This window comes from Dermochelys coriacea, chromosome 14, assembly GCF_009764565.3.
Source record: "Dermochelys coriacea isolate rDerCor1 chromosome 14, rDerCor1.pri.v4, whole genome shotgun sequence".
NCBI classification, from domain to species: domain Eukaryota; kingdom Metazoa; phylum Chordata; order Testudines; family Dermochelyidae; genus Dermochelys; species Dermochelys coriacea.
In genome coordinates this window covers 8706328-8722822 of record NC_050081.1, presented here as the reverse complement: position 1 = coordinate 8722822, position 16495 = coordinate 8706328, and the positions used below count along the sequence as shown (strand labels likewise).

The 16495-nt window shown below is 41.0% G+C and overlaps 1 protein-coding gene across 3 annotated transcripts in view; it reads right to left on the bottom strand.

Moving 5' to 3' along the window:
* The window catches only part of SMURF2 (SMAD specific E3 ubiquitin protein ligase 2), a 99749-nt gene extending 83668 nt beyond the window's left edge, over positions 1-16081 (bottom strand). For 2 of the 3 annotated variants that reach the window (XM_038372132.2, XM_038372133.2), the window contains exon 1: positions 15699-16081. In XM_038372132.2, the coding sequence (XP_038228060.1) occupies positions 15699-15750 (52 nt within the window). In that variant the 5' untranslated portion in view covers positions 15751-16081. The remainder of the gene's footprint in view (positions 1-15698) is intronic. The other variant, XM_038372136.2, reaches the window with a different exon arrangement.
* Between the last annotated feature and the right edge of the window lie 414 nt (positions 16082-16495).

Here is a 16495-nt window from a genome sequence, read left to right as displayed (position 1 = left end):
TTACATAATTGGATGCTATGTTTCCATTTTACATAAGATGCAAATATTTAAATTGATATTCCTAGAATAACTAAGACGCTCTGCAATTCAAGAAGTATCGCTTACAGAATGTCATTGTGCATGAGACTTATTGCTGATTTTGTTTTAATACAAAGGGATACATGCAACATATTTGAGAACAGAAGTGGGCCCTCTGATAGCATTAAAAATTCTAGCTGTGGAACACTGTAGAAAACATTGTGGGAATTCCAAGGCAATTCACTAAGATGTAATTAGGATTCTGTTAAATATGTGAATAAGTAATAGAATCATAAAAATGTAGTACTAGAAGGGAGAGCTCCCTAGCCCAACTCCCTGTGCTGAGGCAGGACTCTGTATATACCCAGACTACCCCTCACAGATGTTTGCCTAACCTGTTCTTAAAAACCTCCAATGACTGGGATTCCACAAACTCCCTTGAAAACCTATTCCAGTACTTACCTATCCTTACAGTTAGAAAGTTTTTCCAATACCTAACCTAAGTCTCCCTTGCTGCAGATTAAGCCTATTATTTCTTCTCCTACCTTCAGCAGACATGGAGAAGAAAAGATTAGTCACCCCATTCAGTAACTGTGGTTCTTTGAGGTCCACATGCACTCCACGTTCCTTCAATAAGATTTTCATTAACAATATTCATTCAGCCCATGCACATGCCCTAAGCAGCCCTGTGCCCCACATCAAGGCAATATAGGGCTGCAGGGACAAATTGTCTTCAGTTCCCTCTCTACTGCAAAGTGCCACAAAGAAACTCAAACGGGTAGCTGAGCACCCCTCGGGGGCACATCTCAAAGAACCACAGTTACTGCACAGGGTGAAAAGAAAAGGAGTACCCGTGGCACCTTAGAGACTAACAAATTTATTAGAGCATAAGCTTTCGTGAGCTACAGCTCACTTCATCGGATGCATTTGGTGGAATAAGCAGAGGAGAGATTTATATACACACACACAGAGAACATGAAACAATGGGTTTATCATACACACTGTAAAGGAGAGTGATCACTTAAGATAAGCCATCACCAGCAGCGGGGGGGGGGGGGGGGGGGGGGAGGAGGAGGAAAACCTTTCATGGTGACAAGCAAGGTAGGCTTTTTGAATGTTATAATTTATAATTGACGTCTGATTTGCCCCTCTGCCATGTACATTGGCCAAACTGGACAGTCTCTACGTAAAAGAATGAATGGACACAAATCAGACGTCAAGAATTATAACATTCAAAAACCAGTTGGAGAACACTTCAATCTCTCTGGTCACTCGATCACAGACCTAAGAGTGGCTATACTTCAACAAAAAAGCTTCAAAAACAGACTCCAAGGAGAGACTGCTGAATTGGAATTAATTTGCAAACTGGATACAATTAACTTAGGCTTGAATAGAGACTGGGAATGGAGGAGTCATTACACAAAGTAAAACTATTTCCCCATGGTATTTCTCCCTCCCACCCCACCCCCCACTGTTCCTCTGATATTCTTGTTAACTGCTGGAATTAGTCTACCTTGCTTGTCACCATGAAAGGTTTTCCTCCTTTCCCCCCCCTGCTGCTGGTGATGGCTTATCTTAAGTGATCACAGGTTTCAGAGTAGCAGCCGTGTTAGTCTGTATTCGCAAAAAGAAAAGGAGTACTTGTGGCACCTTAGAGACTAACAAATTTATTAGAGCATAAGCTTTCGTGAGCTACAGCTCACTTCATCGGATGCATTTGGTGGAAAAAACAGAGGAGAGATTTATATACACACACACACAGAGAACATGAAACAATGGGTTTATCATACACATTGTAAGGAGAGTGATCACTTAAGATAAGCCATCACCAACAGCAGGGGGGGGGAAAGGAGGAAAACCTTCCATGGTGACAAGCAGGTAGGCTAATTCCAGCAGTTAACAAGAATATCAGAAAAAAGAAAAGGAGTACTTGTGGCACCTTAGAGACTAACAAATAGTAGCTCACGAAAGCTTATGCTCTAATAAATTTGTTAGTCTCTAAGGTGCCACAAGTACTCCTTTTCTTTTTTCTGATATTCTTGTTAACTGCTGGAATTAGCCTACCTGCTTGTCACCATGGAAGGTTTTCCTCCTTTCCCCCCCTTGCTGTTGGTGATGGCTTATCTTAAGTGATCACTCTCCTTACAATGTGTATGATAAACCCATTGTTTCATGTTCTCTGTGTGTGTGTGTATATAAATCTCTCCTCTGTTTTTTCCACCAAATGCATCCGATGAAGTGAGCTGTAGCTCACGAAAGCTTATGCTCTAATAAATTTGTTAGTCTCTAAGGTGCCACGGGTACTCCTTTTCTTTTTGTGAATACAGACTAACACGGCTGCTACTCTGAAACCTGCACAGGGTGAGTAACCTTTTCTTTGTGTAGCCTCCCTGTGGGCACTCCACTTCAGGTGACTCCCAAGCAGTATCCCCACATGACAGAGGGAGCTTCAGGAGTGGATCTAGAACTGAAGACAGAACCACATTGTCAACTGTTGTATCAGATCTAGAAGCATAGACCAAGGTATAGTGTTTAGAGGAGAAACGCACTGAAGATCACACAGTTGTTCTACAGACCTCAGATACTGGAATTTCTTTAAATTAATGAGTAGATGTTAATTGTAACCTTGTAGAGCATGCTAACACCCCAGACGGGGGTTGAATGCTGGTAGCATCATAGCATGCAATAATATATCTAGAGACCCACCTCAGTAGCCTTAGAGTGGAGACTTTGGATTCTTTAAATCTGCCTAATGGAAACAAACAGCCTAGGAGACCTCTGAAACAGTTTGGTCCTATCAGCGTAAAAGGCAAATTCTCATTTGATATCTAAGGTATGAAAGGGAACTTCCCGTAGAGAATTATGTGTGTTGGGTTGGGTGGGGAAGAGACACAATAAATAAATGGATGAATTATGATTAAACTTGGATGACATCTTGGGAGGAATTTAGCGAGCAGATGTAAGGAAACCTTGTCCTTTAAGAATATCATGAAAGAAGGATCTTTCTATTAACTCTCCAATGTTTCCAACTCTTTGGGCTAACATTATAGCTACCAAAAAGACCATATTCATACATAGGTTAAGTAAGAAGCAGGTCACCATTGATTCAAAGGGAAGTCCTTTGAGACATCGAAGAATTAGAAGATATCCCAAGCCACAGTGAGGTCTTTCACTTGAGGGAATGAAAGGCTGTTATGGTAGCCAAGTGAACCCTGACTGAGCTGGTTGATAATCCAATTTTCTTTAGTTCCAGCAGGTAATCCAGGACATCTGAGAGTGAGGAAAATCAGCTTTGGAGTTGACAGTAATTACTAAATAATTTCCACTTTTTGAGGCGATTCTTTCCTACTGTTTAATAACACCTGTCTTACCTCCACAGAGCTGTCAAACTCTAGCCGTGCAAACCATTGAGAATCCATGTCCCGAGACAGAGAACTCCTAAATTGGGATGAAGCAATCAACAGGAATCTTGGGGGAAGAGATGGGGGATGATCAGAAGCTTGATTGCTGAATAGGTGAAACAGAAAGATACCAAGCTCGTCTCTGCCATGTTGGGACTATTAGAATAATCCTGGCTTTGTCCTGGCTGATTTTGTTCATCACCCTCAGTACAGAGGTGTTGGAGTAAATGTACAGAACAGACTCTTTGTCCAGGGTAGGAGGAGGCCATCTCTTAGAGAACAGCGGCCTAGACCTAGGCTCTTAAGCAAAACTGATGACACTTTCTGTTCACAGAGGCGGCGAAGAGGTCCACTTCTGAAAATCCCCAAGTTTTAAATATGCCTTGGAAGGTCTGAGAGTCCAGCTCCCACTCACAGTGCTTGGAGAAGTGCCTGCTGAAAACACTGGCTATGGTATTTTGAAGGCAAGGAAAGTAGATTGCTGAAATGCATATATGATGGATTATGCACCAGTTCCACAACTTGATTGCTTCAGTGCCAGAGAGGGGTATCTCACTCCTCCTTGCCAGCTGATATAAAACATATAGGCCACATTGTTGGTCATGACCCTGGTTGACTTGTCCCTGAAGAGAGGCAGAAAATGAAGGCAGGCATTCCTGACTCCCCTGAGTTCCAACACACTGATATGGAGACTAGTTTCTTGAGGCAACCATCAGGCCTGGATTGTATAAGCATTGACATGAGCTCCCCATCCCAACAGGAATGCACCTGTCATTACTGTTGGGATTGATTGGAGAAAAGGAACGCCTGCACTGATGCTGTCATGATCTTTCTACCAGTCTAGAAAATCTTTTACTTTGTGGGGAACTGAAACCTGTTTGTCTAAGCTGTGTCTGTGTGGGGAGTAGACTGCTTCCATGGGTGGCTTAGACCAACAAAGGCATACGCTTGCATGATCTGATAAAAAAAAAAAGTGCAAGCTGCCTAGGAGTTGGAGGCAGTTTATCACTGAGGTTTGAGGGCTCCCTTCAGTAGTTCTGAGGGCTCCCTTCAGTAGTTCTGATTAGATAGATATGAATCGATCCATGGGAAGGTAGGTCCTGGCGACCAACTAACCCAAGGACATGCCAACCAACTGTATTTTCTGTACGGGGTCGATGTGGATTTTTTTACATTGAGTTGAAGACCCAATTCCAGCAACAGAGAAAGGGCCTTCTGTGTGGATGACAGCACTGCTTCGTAAGACTGACCCTTGAACAATCAATCATTGAGGTACAGGAATACTAAAATCACCTCTCGACGAAGGAAAGCAGCTACCACTGTTATAACCTTTGAAAACACTCTCGGGGGCAAAGAAGTCCAAAGGGGAGCACCCAGTATTGCAAATGATCCTGACCTATAACAAGATGCAGTTATTTTCTGAGAGATGGGTGTTATCGGTTTATGGAAATATGCATCTTGTACATTCAGAGCTGAAAACCAATTCCCTTAATTCAGTGAAGGAATTATACCGCCAGAATCACCATCCTGAACTTCTGAGACTTCACAAATTTATTGAGTAACCTTACATCTAAAAATCAGTCACCACCCTCCATTTTTCATTGATACAAGGAAGTACCTTGAGTACAAATTTTCTTGCTTATGTTCATCAGGAACAGACTCTATAGCTCCTAAACAAAGAAAGGGAGTTTATTTCCTATCTCAGTAAGAGAAACAGGTAACATTTTTAACGGTTGGGGGGTTTTTTTTTAAAACATTTTTACAACTACATTTTGACCCAACTGTTGAGCAGAAGGCCATACACATGAAAGTCTCACCTGTAGTGCAGAGCTACACTGGAGGATCATACATGACCCTAGCTTAAGTTTTGGGCACTCCTGCATTTATGTAGTCTAAACAGTTGACCTTTTTTGTCAATAATGTGCACCCAACAATTTAAAATCATTGCATGGTACCCTAAGCTTACATAAAATTAGCATTTACTTCCATAAGAACATACAGGGATTCCACATCAGCCGTAGTGCAAGACGTTTTGGCTAGATGTCAAAAACAATATGTTTCATAAACACACATGTACACACTTAACCAGTTCTTTCTTGTAACAATAAATATGAAAGGTGTACCTTTACAGATTCTTTCACTTTACCCCAGGTTTTCGATTTATGTTTTGGAACAGTAATTTTAGATGCTTGTTTAGAAATGCCATTTATCCAATCTATTTGAACTATGTCAGACAGCACTAAGATTCAACACAGATCATTTAATTGTCCACAGACTTGTTTTGCTTTAGATTTTATTGATCACTAAAACAGGAAATGGACAGTGTCTTCCCCTTGTGATATATTTTGGGAGCTATTGCAATATAAATAGGAACAAGAATACTTTTTCCTCTTTTCATGAAGAATTACCATTTCAAGAAATGAAAACTCATAGATCTTGCATGAGAACCTGGACTGAATCCTGTCTTTTCACTTGGGTCAATGATCTCTCAGCCCACTGAGTCCAAGCATACAAGGATCTGGTCACCTTCAACTCCTCCTAACCTTAACAGGAATTGAGAGAGGTGGTGCCTGACATCTTGCAAAATGAGGCCATTTGTATCCATTTAAAAAGCCCAGATTTTAAGAAACCTACAATCATATTAATTTCAATGACAAGCAGGAAAACAGATGTTTAATAAAATGTAGCAAATAAATGAAAACAATTATTTTTAGGATTTCACAAAATGTAATTCTATTGTTACCCATTGACTCTGAGTTGTATCATAATAAATGCCATGGGCACAAAAGACTCTCTTCCATATGTTCCTGACCAACTATGAGAACCTATTTCTAGTTTTCCATTTCCACTGTCAAATTGCACACATGCTGGCACCACTGCAGCTACACAGAGTCCCTTTAGCAGCTCAATTCCCCCATCCACCTGCCTGCCTCTCCTACTCCACCCAATACTGTTCCAATTTTCTCAACCACCCACTACACCTATATCCACCCACCATCTTCTTTAGAAAGCTCCTAATATACTATTGATTTATTCCTCCTTTCAGGAATTGAATAGGGTTTTTTTATATGTATTTTAAACAAAAACAAAGGGCATCAATAACATTGCTGCATAACAGGTTCAGCCCCGCATACAGTTTTCAATGCAGAAATCTATAAGATCTAGAGTCCAAAAGACTTATTAATTTTAATAGGCTGATTGGGAATAGAGTTTCTTTTCCGGAAAAAAAAATGTCCATTTATGCTATGGACATAAATCCTGTTTTCCAGTATCTTGTGTCTCAAAAATAAAAAACAGTTCTCTGAAAATGTTATTCTGAAAGCGTATATTAATAAGGTTAAATTTTAATTCTATTTAATTCTATTCCAACTCATGTTAGAATTAAAACCACAATTTGTCCTTAGTGCAGGTGAACATCTGCATCTGCTGTAAGTACTATTTGGTTATGAACTACACAGTCCATATTTAACCTTCTGGGGTATTACCTGAGCATGTTGAATTTTTCTTAGTTTCCTGTAAACATTCAAAAAAAATTTCAAGTCATGATTATAATCAATCACTCTTTCTCCTGCTTCCCCCCAACACCAGAAATAAAAGACACTTTTTTAATATACATATTAATCTCAATTAACCTCTCACCCTCAATTCAATACAGGCACAAGTGCACTCATTTGGACTCTTATCTACCCAACTACAAATCAGCTAGTTAAGGATGTAAAACAGTATCATTACAGACCTAATCAGTTGGTGCCTGCATTTAACTGGATAAGTAATATTGAAAGCTGGATTTAGACTAATTTAAAATTATAGTTTTTGTCTTTCAGTGGTTTGATAATCCATCATGATCAATCAGTAAGTAATATGGTCCCAATCCTGCAAATTTCAGAGTAGCAGCCGTGTTAGTCTGTATTCGCAAAAAGAAAAGGAGTTTCTTTCTTCTTCAAAAAGAAAAATTTATTAGAGCATAAGCTTTCGTGAGCTACAGCTCACTTCATCGTACGAAAGCTTATGCTCTAATAAATTTGTTAGTCTCTAAGGTGCCACGGGTAATCCTGCAAATGTTTATACACATGCTGAAAGTTAAGCATATGTGTAATTATTTGCAGGATATGGACATAACTCCTTGCATAACACCGTAAATATGTATGAGAACACAACCCCTATGTGTTTCTGTACATTTGACACACACAAGTTTATTTGAATGGACTTCAGGCTCCACACTCATCCCATTACACAATTCAACTCAATTATCCTATTGAAAGCCATTTACCTTTAGTTAAATCGCTCCTTATTTCCTCTATGTATTTTTATTGATTTTTAATAAAGTAACAATTTAACAGTGCACTGGAAGTATCAGAATCCTGATACTACTATAGTATTTTACCAGTACACTAGAGATGCATATAATTTGATCATTGTTAACATTTTAACATCTGTTTCCAGAATGAGTAATCGTATCAGCATTCTTTCACATAGCTCTAACCTCCAATGAGAATCAATGTAGTATTCTTAGGTTGTGCTTGTGAACGTTCTTATAAATTGGCTTGTCCTATACATGGATCTCTTTTTAAAATTAAAGAAAAAAGGATGCACAGGCATCCATTTAATTCTCCCACTTGTTAAGACAATAGTGTTTCATTGCTTCATTCAAGCATTACCAAACTGCTAGCCTCTGACAAAGGCACCAAAAAAAAAAAGTTGGAGTCTCTGGCTGTCTATTTATTTCTGCAAGAAATCCATTTTTATTAGTTGTGTTAAACATGAATTGGCTAGGAATCATTCCAGAAGATTCATAACAGGATATAGACTTATAAACTTATATGTTGCAGCTTTTCCTTTCACTTTCAGAATTGTGCAAATGTGAAGTAACCATCTAACAGCCGAGCAATACTTTCCGTTCACTTTTAGGAATGGAAAATGATACAAAAGCCTTCCAGCTTGAGTTGCACTTGCTATGAGAAGTAAAGAGCATTGATAATATATGAGATGGTTCATTACCAGGTTTGACATCTAAGGTAAAAGCACTTTTAAGATTACAGTAATACCTGTGGCATGTTAAAGTATTTCTGAATGGAGTCGCACAGATAGAATGTACAAGTGAATATATAACTAAGATCACAGAATCATTTGATACGATCCAAAAGATACCCTTGGATCACTCCCAATCTCTAGTATCAGAAGGGCCATCACCAAATTTTATTTTCAATAAATGTACATTAAGGAGAGAGAGCATGCCCCAGTGCCTAGGCACTAGACTGGAAGTCAAGATATCAGGATTCTATTCACAGCTTTGTCACCGATTCCTTTTGTGAACTTGGGCAAGTCATTTCCACATTCTGCATCTCAGTTTCCTTCCCCTGGAAACCAAGATAATGCTGAGCCAGCTTTGGGCTAAGCTTGGATATCTACAGAGGAAGAGTTCAATATATGTCACAAGTATTCTTATCTAACCTTGTGGTGTAAACATGTAATGTTTGAGTAGCAAGGAAAAGTTATTTACCTTGCAATTCTGCTTCTTTGAAGATATAATCACTCAGAACCCTCTTTTTAGATCACAACACTCCAGGGGAAGACAGGTTGGGAACTCCCCATGTTCTTTAGTTTTTGAGGAATTTTTAGTTGGGCCCCTTCCTTCCCATATCCCATTCCAACTACCAGTACCCCACCACACTAACATTTTCAGTCAGCTCCCGAGGTATCAAATCAAGTACTGAGCTCTCCAGGAGCTGGGAATATTGTGAAGGCAATACCCTCTGACTCTGGGGGAAGAATGCTTTCCGTTACTCAAATGATCTCAGCCATCATAATGACACACAGGGAGACAGGCTGTCATGTGTCAAGACTATAAAGTTTTATACATTAACACACATCTTGAATTACATCCAGAAAAATCTACAAAGTCAGTGCACTGAATATAGTATAGAAGTAATGTACTCATTCCATTAGATCAGTAAAAAGAAAAGGAGTACTTGTGGCACTTTAGAGACTAACAAATTAGATCAGTGGTTCTCAACCTGAGGCCCACAGGCTGCTTGCCACCCAATCAGCGCATAGTTGCAGCCCATGTGATATCCTCAGGGCCATATAGGTAATATACATATTGTGTGGATGCAGCCCACATAACACAGAGAGCTGCATATGCGACCCACAATGGTAAACAGGTTGAAAATCACGGCATTAGATGGATGGAGCTACTCCATTCTGTGCCAGCTGACATTTCAAAGTGGCCTTCACAGGAAGCAAACACTAAAAGTCCAATCTCGAAGCCAGAAAGGTATGAATAACTCTGGTAAGGTCCACATCAAGAAAACAGTGCAATCTCTTAGCTAATCTCAAACAGCGATAAGAGTAGCTGAAAATCTAAGAACAGTTGGAGCTGAGGTTCAGAAGTGCATCAAAATTATGATCCTCGTTGGCAAGAAGGGAGCATGCACCACCAATAGTGGGGGCAGATAATAGCTAATATTAACTACTTTGGTACCCATTATCTGAGATAAATCAAGATTAAACCCTACCAGGCGCTCAGAAGTCAGGCATCTCACCATCATGGTGAGATGCGGAAGACTCCACAAGGAATCACTCAGCTGTGCATGCAGCTGCAAGAAAGGGATAACAATTGTAGAAGCCTGTTGGGGTACCCACCTGTGCTACCTGACTCTGATATTTTTCCATAGAGTTGAAGGGCAGAAAGGACCACTGATTCATCTAGTCGGACTTGTATATCACCAGCCATTACATTTCAAGCAGTTACCCCTGTATTGAGCCCAATTACTTGCGTTTGGCTAAAGCAAATTTTCCAGAAAGGCATTCAGTCTTGACATTAGGGTATCAAGAGTTGGAGAATATGCCACTTCCCCTTGGTAGTTTCTTCCAATCATCTGTCACTTTCACTGTTAAAAAAGTCCCTTATTTCTAATTTGAATTTGTCTTGCTTCAGCTTCCGGCTATTGGTTCCCGTTATGCCTTTCACCATTAAATTAAAGACCCCTTTAGTACCAGGTATTCTCTCCGTGAAGATACTTATACACTGTAATTAAGTCGTCTTTCAGTCTTATTTTTGATAAGCTAAACAGATTGAGCTCTGTAAGACTCTCACAGTATGGCATTTTCTCCAGCCCTTGAATCATTTTTGTGGCTCTTTTCTGCACCCTCACCAATTTCTCAACATCCTTTTAAAAATGGTGACACCAGAACCATACGTAGTATTCTTGTACCAGTCTCACCAGTGCCACAAACAGAAGTAAAAAATCACCCCTCTGCCCCTACTTACTACTCCTCTGTTAATATGTCCAAGGATCACATTAGCCCTTTTTGCCACAGCATCGCACTGGAACTCACATGGAGTTGCCTGTCCACTAGGACCACTAAATCCTTTTCAGAGTTGCTGATTCCAGGATTTAGTGTCCCCACCCCCCATTCTGTAGGTTTGGTCCTGCATTCCTTGTTCTTAGCTGTATAATTTTGCATTTGGCTATAGAACACATTTTGCTTGAATGGGCCCAGCAATCTTAATCACTCTAAATGACTACCCTATCCTCATCATTCTTTGCCATTCTTTGTGTCATCTGCAAATTTTATCAGCAGTGATTTTACATTTTTTATATTTTATATTTATTTCCAGATCATTGATGACAATGTTGAATAGAGTAGGGACTAGTAGCAAGCCCTGCAGAATCCCACTAAAAACACCCCTATCTGATTAGGATTCCTCTCTGACAACTACTAACTGAGATCTGTCAGCTACTTGACATTGTTCATTGCTATTTCTTTTAAATCAAAATATCATGCAGTACTAAGTCAAATGCCTTATAAAAGTCTACAGGTATGTTTTGATATGTAGGATTTTTTGATTTAGCACTTTAGGCCCTATCATGAAATACAATGCCACCTTTGTTGTTGAAAGAAATTAACACTTCATGGAATCAACAAAAGATGCACTGAAACAATATTTGAGACTGTCAGTTTTACAGAAAGAAAACAAAATAATTAGATCCACCTTCTTTTCTTCATGTTTTTGACAAATCTGTGACTTCAGGTCTCCGAAAGGTGTATGGAAAATAAGGGTAAGACTGTCCTCTACCAACCTCCCCATACTCCCCAGATCTAGCCACACCCACACCTGACCCACAAAACTCTCTTGTATTAATTTCTATTTTTTCCCCTGAAAAAGGTTACCAATTACACTATACCACAAATACCACATAAGCTGGCATCATGTAGCCACAAGGGTCTAGGCTAAGGCCACCAAATTCATTTCACTTGTTACCCATTCTGAAACAAATCAAGGCTGTACCAAAAGAAGTAGCTAGATTATGTACCAATTGATAGTTTTCATTTAGCTCAATATATTTTAGTGATGTTTTCTAATCTCCAAACTGATATTTCTTTTAAATTATTCCTGATTGACAATAACGATCCTTGATAAAAAGTAGCTAGCCTGATGTGTTTCACTTAAGTAGACATTGTTGAAAACCCAGGATTTTCAACTTTCCAACAGTATACAACAGACACTTCTAGTCCTTGAAGATGAGCGATATTATCTTACCTCCTGCACACCTCCACTGTTAAGCATTAATACTGTATTCCATCTGAAAGCTTGGAATCTCAGTTTTCAAATGGTACAGAGCAACCACTTCTACATAAAGAGATTCATGAGAATGACAACTACTAAAAATCACATTAGAATTGAAGTGGGGTGAATGCTGGAGTTTCTATCAGAGCGTCGCTTAAATAGACTCTAAACAGGATTAGATAAAATGGTGGTAAAAATGACAGTGGCGGCAGAAGCCCTGCCTAAGCTACATTTCCCATGAGAAGAACTAAATCAGCGATACCCATAATGGGAAATGTTAAGAAAAACTCTAGTGTAGACACAGCCTTAGAACTAGCTTCTGAGCTCACACTAATCTGAGTTATACTTGTGTAAATGAGATCAAAATCCAACATTTAAACTTTATGCTAAGATTTTTTAATTACAAAATGTATTTGAATATATTTAATACTTTGACAGTTGTCTGCTATCCTGCAACTTTCTACCTCAAGACAGTGCATAATACACCAATGTTCATGTCAGTAAGGGGTTAGGAGATATTTATCTTAATTTGTCTATCATAAAAGCAAAAGATCAACAACCTTAGAAGAAACTTATAGCCTAGATGCACTGTAAGCTAAATAAAAAGTTACTAGAACTATGCCACCACCGTGGTTTTTCCCCTATTATGGAACCCAGACCTAAATAAACTGTTAAACACTTAGTGTAAAGGTATGCCAAACATTTCTCAGAAGTTTTTTAAGGTCCCAACAAAGACTCAACCTTTTTTGCAAAATGAGGCCTAGGTTAAATATTTTATTTGGCTCCTTAAGATGGACTGAGAAGTTGGGCATGAGCTCCAGATCAGTTCTTGGACTCACATCAAACACTATCCTGTCATTTATCCAGTCAGTCAAAACAACGTTTTCCATCTAAACCTTTAATGTTTATGTCCTGAAAAACTGCTAATTGAATCCAGTTTCTGAAATCCATTTTTAAAATCTATACCATCCAGTTTAAAGATAATGAACAATAAAGAAATAAGTATTACACACTGATTACAGAATTAATCCTATCAATGTTAAAGCCAAAACAGAAGACTGCTAGTTTCATAAAGCCAAAGAAAATTAAGATTAAACAACACTTGTCAGATTTAGAGAGCAAATTACTTTTAAAAACAAAACAAAACACTGGAATATAAGGATTTTAATTCCAAACAATTTTAGCATTCAAGAGTTCTCAGACTGCTTTTCCAATCAAAATTGGTAATCAAAACCACACAGAGTACTTCAGACTATTCCCAAGCAAGAACTGATGTCAGTTCAATTAATAAAATTCAATTCAACACTTATACCAACTTTCCTTAAGCATGTAAAACTTCCTTACAACAACTGACCTTATGTGTAAATCAGTTATGATTAATGAAAGCACAAAATACCTCAACATATCAGAAGTATATTAAGAAACAGACTGATGCTTCATGCAAATCTCTAAAAATCAGAGTTGCTCAGTACCAATTCCAAACAATTATCAAGGTTGCAAGATTCTTTCTGAAGACAATTTTGTGTGTATTTTCTTTTCAGTATTTCTCTTCCCATATTTTATTAGCAAGGATATATGCTCAAAAATAGTATCTTTGTTTCTTAAGAATATACATGCCCTTTCTTGGGATTGAATGCATCATAATTGTATACTTTACTAAAATTCAATAAATAACAGAAAAAATATCTACTCCTTCTATTTCTTCACAACAATCATAAACCTCTGCAATGTACCTATGTTGTCACAGACAGAACACTATGTCCCTAGAACTTTAATAAAGAGAAGAGAAATCCAGAGGTGAAAAAGGACAATTTATTAAACAGATTTTTGTCCATAGTTTTCCATTAGGCCGCAACAGATTTATAAAGTTTTAAAAAGATTGCTTTTCTGATAGTGCTCAGAGAAACTAAGTATCAGCCAGAGACACAAAAGTGAAGAACAGTATTTTAAAAACTAATATTCTCCCACACATCAGCCCAGCTACACTCATCTCAAAAGTTTATTTCTAAGGAGTTCAGTACATGGACACTATAATGGCCCTGTGTGAACACTCCTTTTACAAGATTAGTCCAAATAAATTCTAAAATATAATGTAAGCAATTATAAGTAATTATATCACAAGAAAAAAAATCTAGAGTAGTCTAGAAAATAAAGCCATTTTTCTCCCTACTCAGAATTTTAAAAAGTTAAATGCAGTAACTTTAAGACTTTTTTTGCATTAGAAGTTAAACTGGAAATACCGCACATGCCATTAAAATTACATAATTTCAAAAATGCAGTAACTGTTTTTAGACTTTTTTGAAACAACTAATTTATTTTGCAAAGCACAGCTATTAACTTGGTTCAGTAAGTTGTTGGAAGACCAACAATAGTTTAAATATTTATTTTAAAATCTTGTATTTTCATTCCCTGACGTCACAATTTAGGGTACAAAATTTGTTTTTTAAATTCACTATTTTCTCGCAAGCCTTCCGTGATTATTTTTCAAAGGCAGAAGACAAGCGTTATCCATATTTATAAACGTGTCTCCATATTTATCTGCTTACACTGCCCTCATCACTACAAAAGGAGCCCATTCCAAGTATTTAGAAATCAAAATAAGGCCTTTCTTCCTTCCCAGCATGTAGACTGAAATAGTTTACTTTTATGTATACAATATACATATATAGCATTAAAGGCCAAGTTTTTTTTTAAAAAGGTTTGTTTCCCTATAGCAGGAGGAACTATAGCCAACGAATTGTTTACCATCTCAACTAAGGAAGCTGACTTGAAAACAGCAACACAAAAGATCAAAACAAAGGGGACAAAGGGCCTGATAGTTTGTTTCACGATTACACAGAAAAGACGGTCGGAGAGGGTGAGAAACAACCTCAGGTACCTAGCGCCTAAAAAGTTACAATGGCTTCCTGCCCGCCCCTCCTTCCCTAAAAAATACAACTCCTCCAAAAAGAGAACCAGCATGTTACAGACTTCACGACATAAACCGAGTGAACTCGGGTTCAATCTAGACTCGGAACACACGGAGGGCACCAATACCTCCACCCCATCCACACTGCCCAAGGCTTCACCTCTCCTAACGAAGGCGTGTTTATTACTTCGAGTGAACACTCCGATTTGATAATCGATGCCACTACAACGTGTCACACGAGTTGGGTGCAAGGACGTTTCCTTCGTGGCACACGGACCCCTTAGCAACCCGCCCCCGGCTGTGGAGCACCGGGGGGGTGGGGGGGGCGCTGGGTGAGAGGAGAGAGTTTACTTTTCCCGGAGGCCTGAGTCTCCAAACCCCAGGTTCAATCTCAAATACACATGGAGGAAGCTCGATCCCACCCCTCCAGCTGGGCTTGCGGTGTTTGGAAAACAGAGAAAGGGGCTTTCCCCGGGTCTCTCTTTCCTTTCACCCCCCCCCCCAACCTAACACCCGCCCTCCCCATCTCCGCTTCCCCCCCCCACAGACCTTCCCCTTCCCCCCCCCCACTGCCCGGCCCCAATCTACTCCCCACAACAGCTCCCGCCCCCCAACCATCTCCCCAAAGCAGCCCCCTGCCCCCCCCAAACCAGGCTCCCCCGCTACCTACCCCCCTCCCGTCTCCTCACAAAGCCCGGCTCTTGGCCCCCACCGCCTCCTCCCGTCCCCGCGGCGGAGCAGACCCGGGGCTCGGCGGGCCCCAGGCTCGGTGCCGGGGGCTCCCCCAGTCCCTCCTCACCTGTCAGTCGCAGCTTGACGGGCCCGTTCCTCCGGGCCCCCTGGTTGGACATGTCCCCGGTCGCTGCTGGGGCTCGGCGCTGCCTTCGCCGGGGCCGCCCCTGCCTCTGGGGCCGGGCAGGAAGGGGGGACGCGCTAATGGAGTCGGGCTGGGCGCTCAGGGCAGCGGCGGCGGCAGCCGCCGGACGAGGAGAAGCCCGGATGTGCCCAGCGTCGCCATAAGCGGGGCCAGCGCCGAGGAGGAGGAGGCGCCGCCGCCGCCGCCGCCTTCCCCCGCCCCCTGCCCGGGGCCCTGGCGGCGAGCACAACAAAGCCCGGGAGAGCGCGTACCGCGGCGGCCGACCGCCTCCCTTCCTGCGGGGCAGGGCCTGCGACCCGCTCAGCCCCAAGTGGGGATGGAGCCCCCTTCCCCCCCGGGTCCCTGCACCTTCCTTCCTGCCTCGGAGGAAAGGGCCCCTGGGCCCCCCTCAGTACCCCTGTCCCCTTAGTGTCCCCCCACTGGGATGCCCCCAGGTCCTCATTACCCACGGGGGGCAAGGGCTGCCTGTCCCCTTAGTGTCCCCCCCACTGGGATGCCCCCAGGTCCTCGTTACCCATGGGGGGCAAAGGGTGCCTGGGTCCTTAGTGTCCCCCCACTGGGATGCCCCCAGGTCCTCATTACCCATGGGGGGCAAGGGGTGCCTGGGCCCTTAGTGTCCCCCCCACTGGGATGCCCCCAGGTCCTCATTACCCACGGGGGGCAAAGGGTGCCTGGGCCCTTAGTGTCCCCCCCACTGGGATGCCTCCAGGTCCTCATTA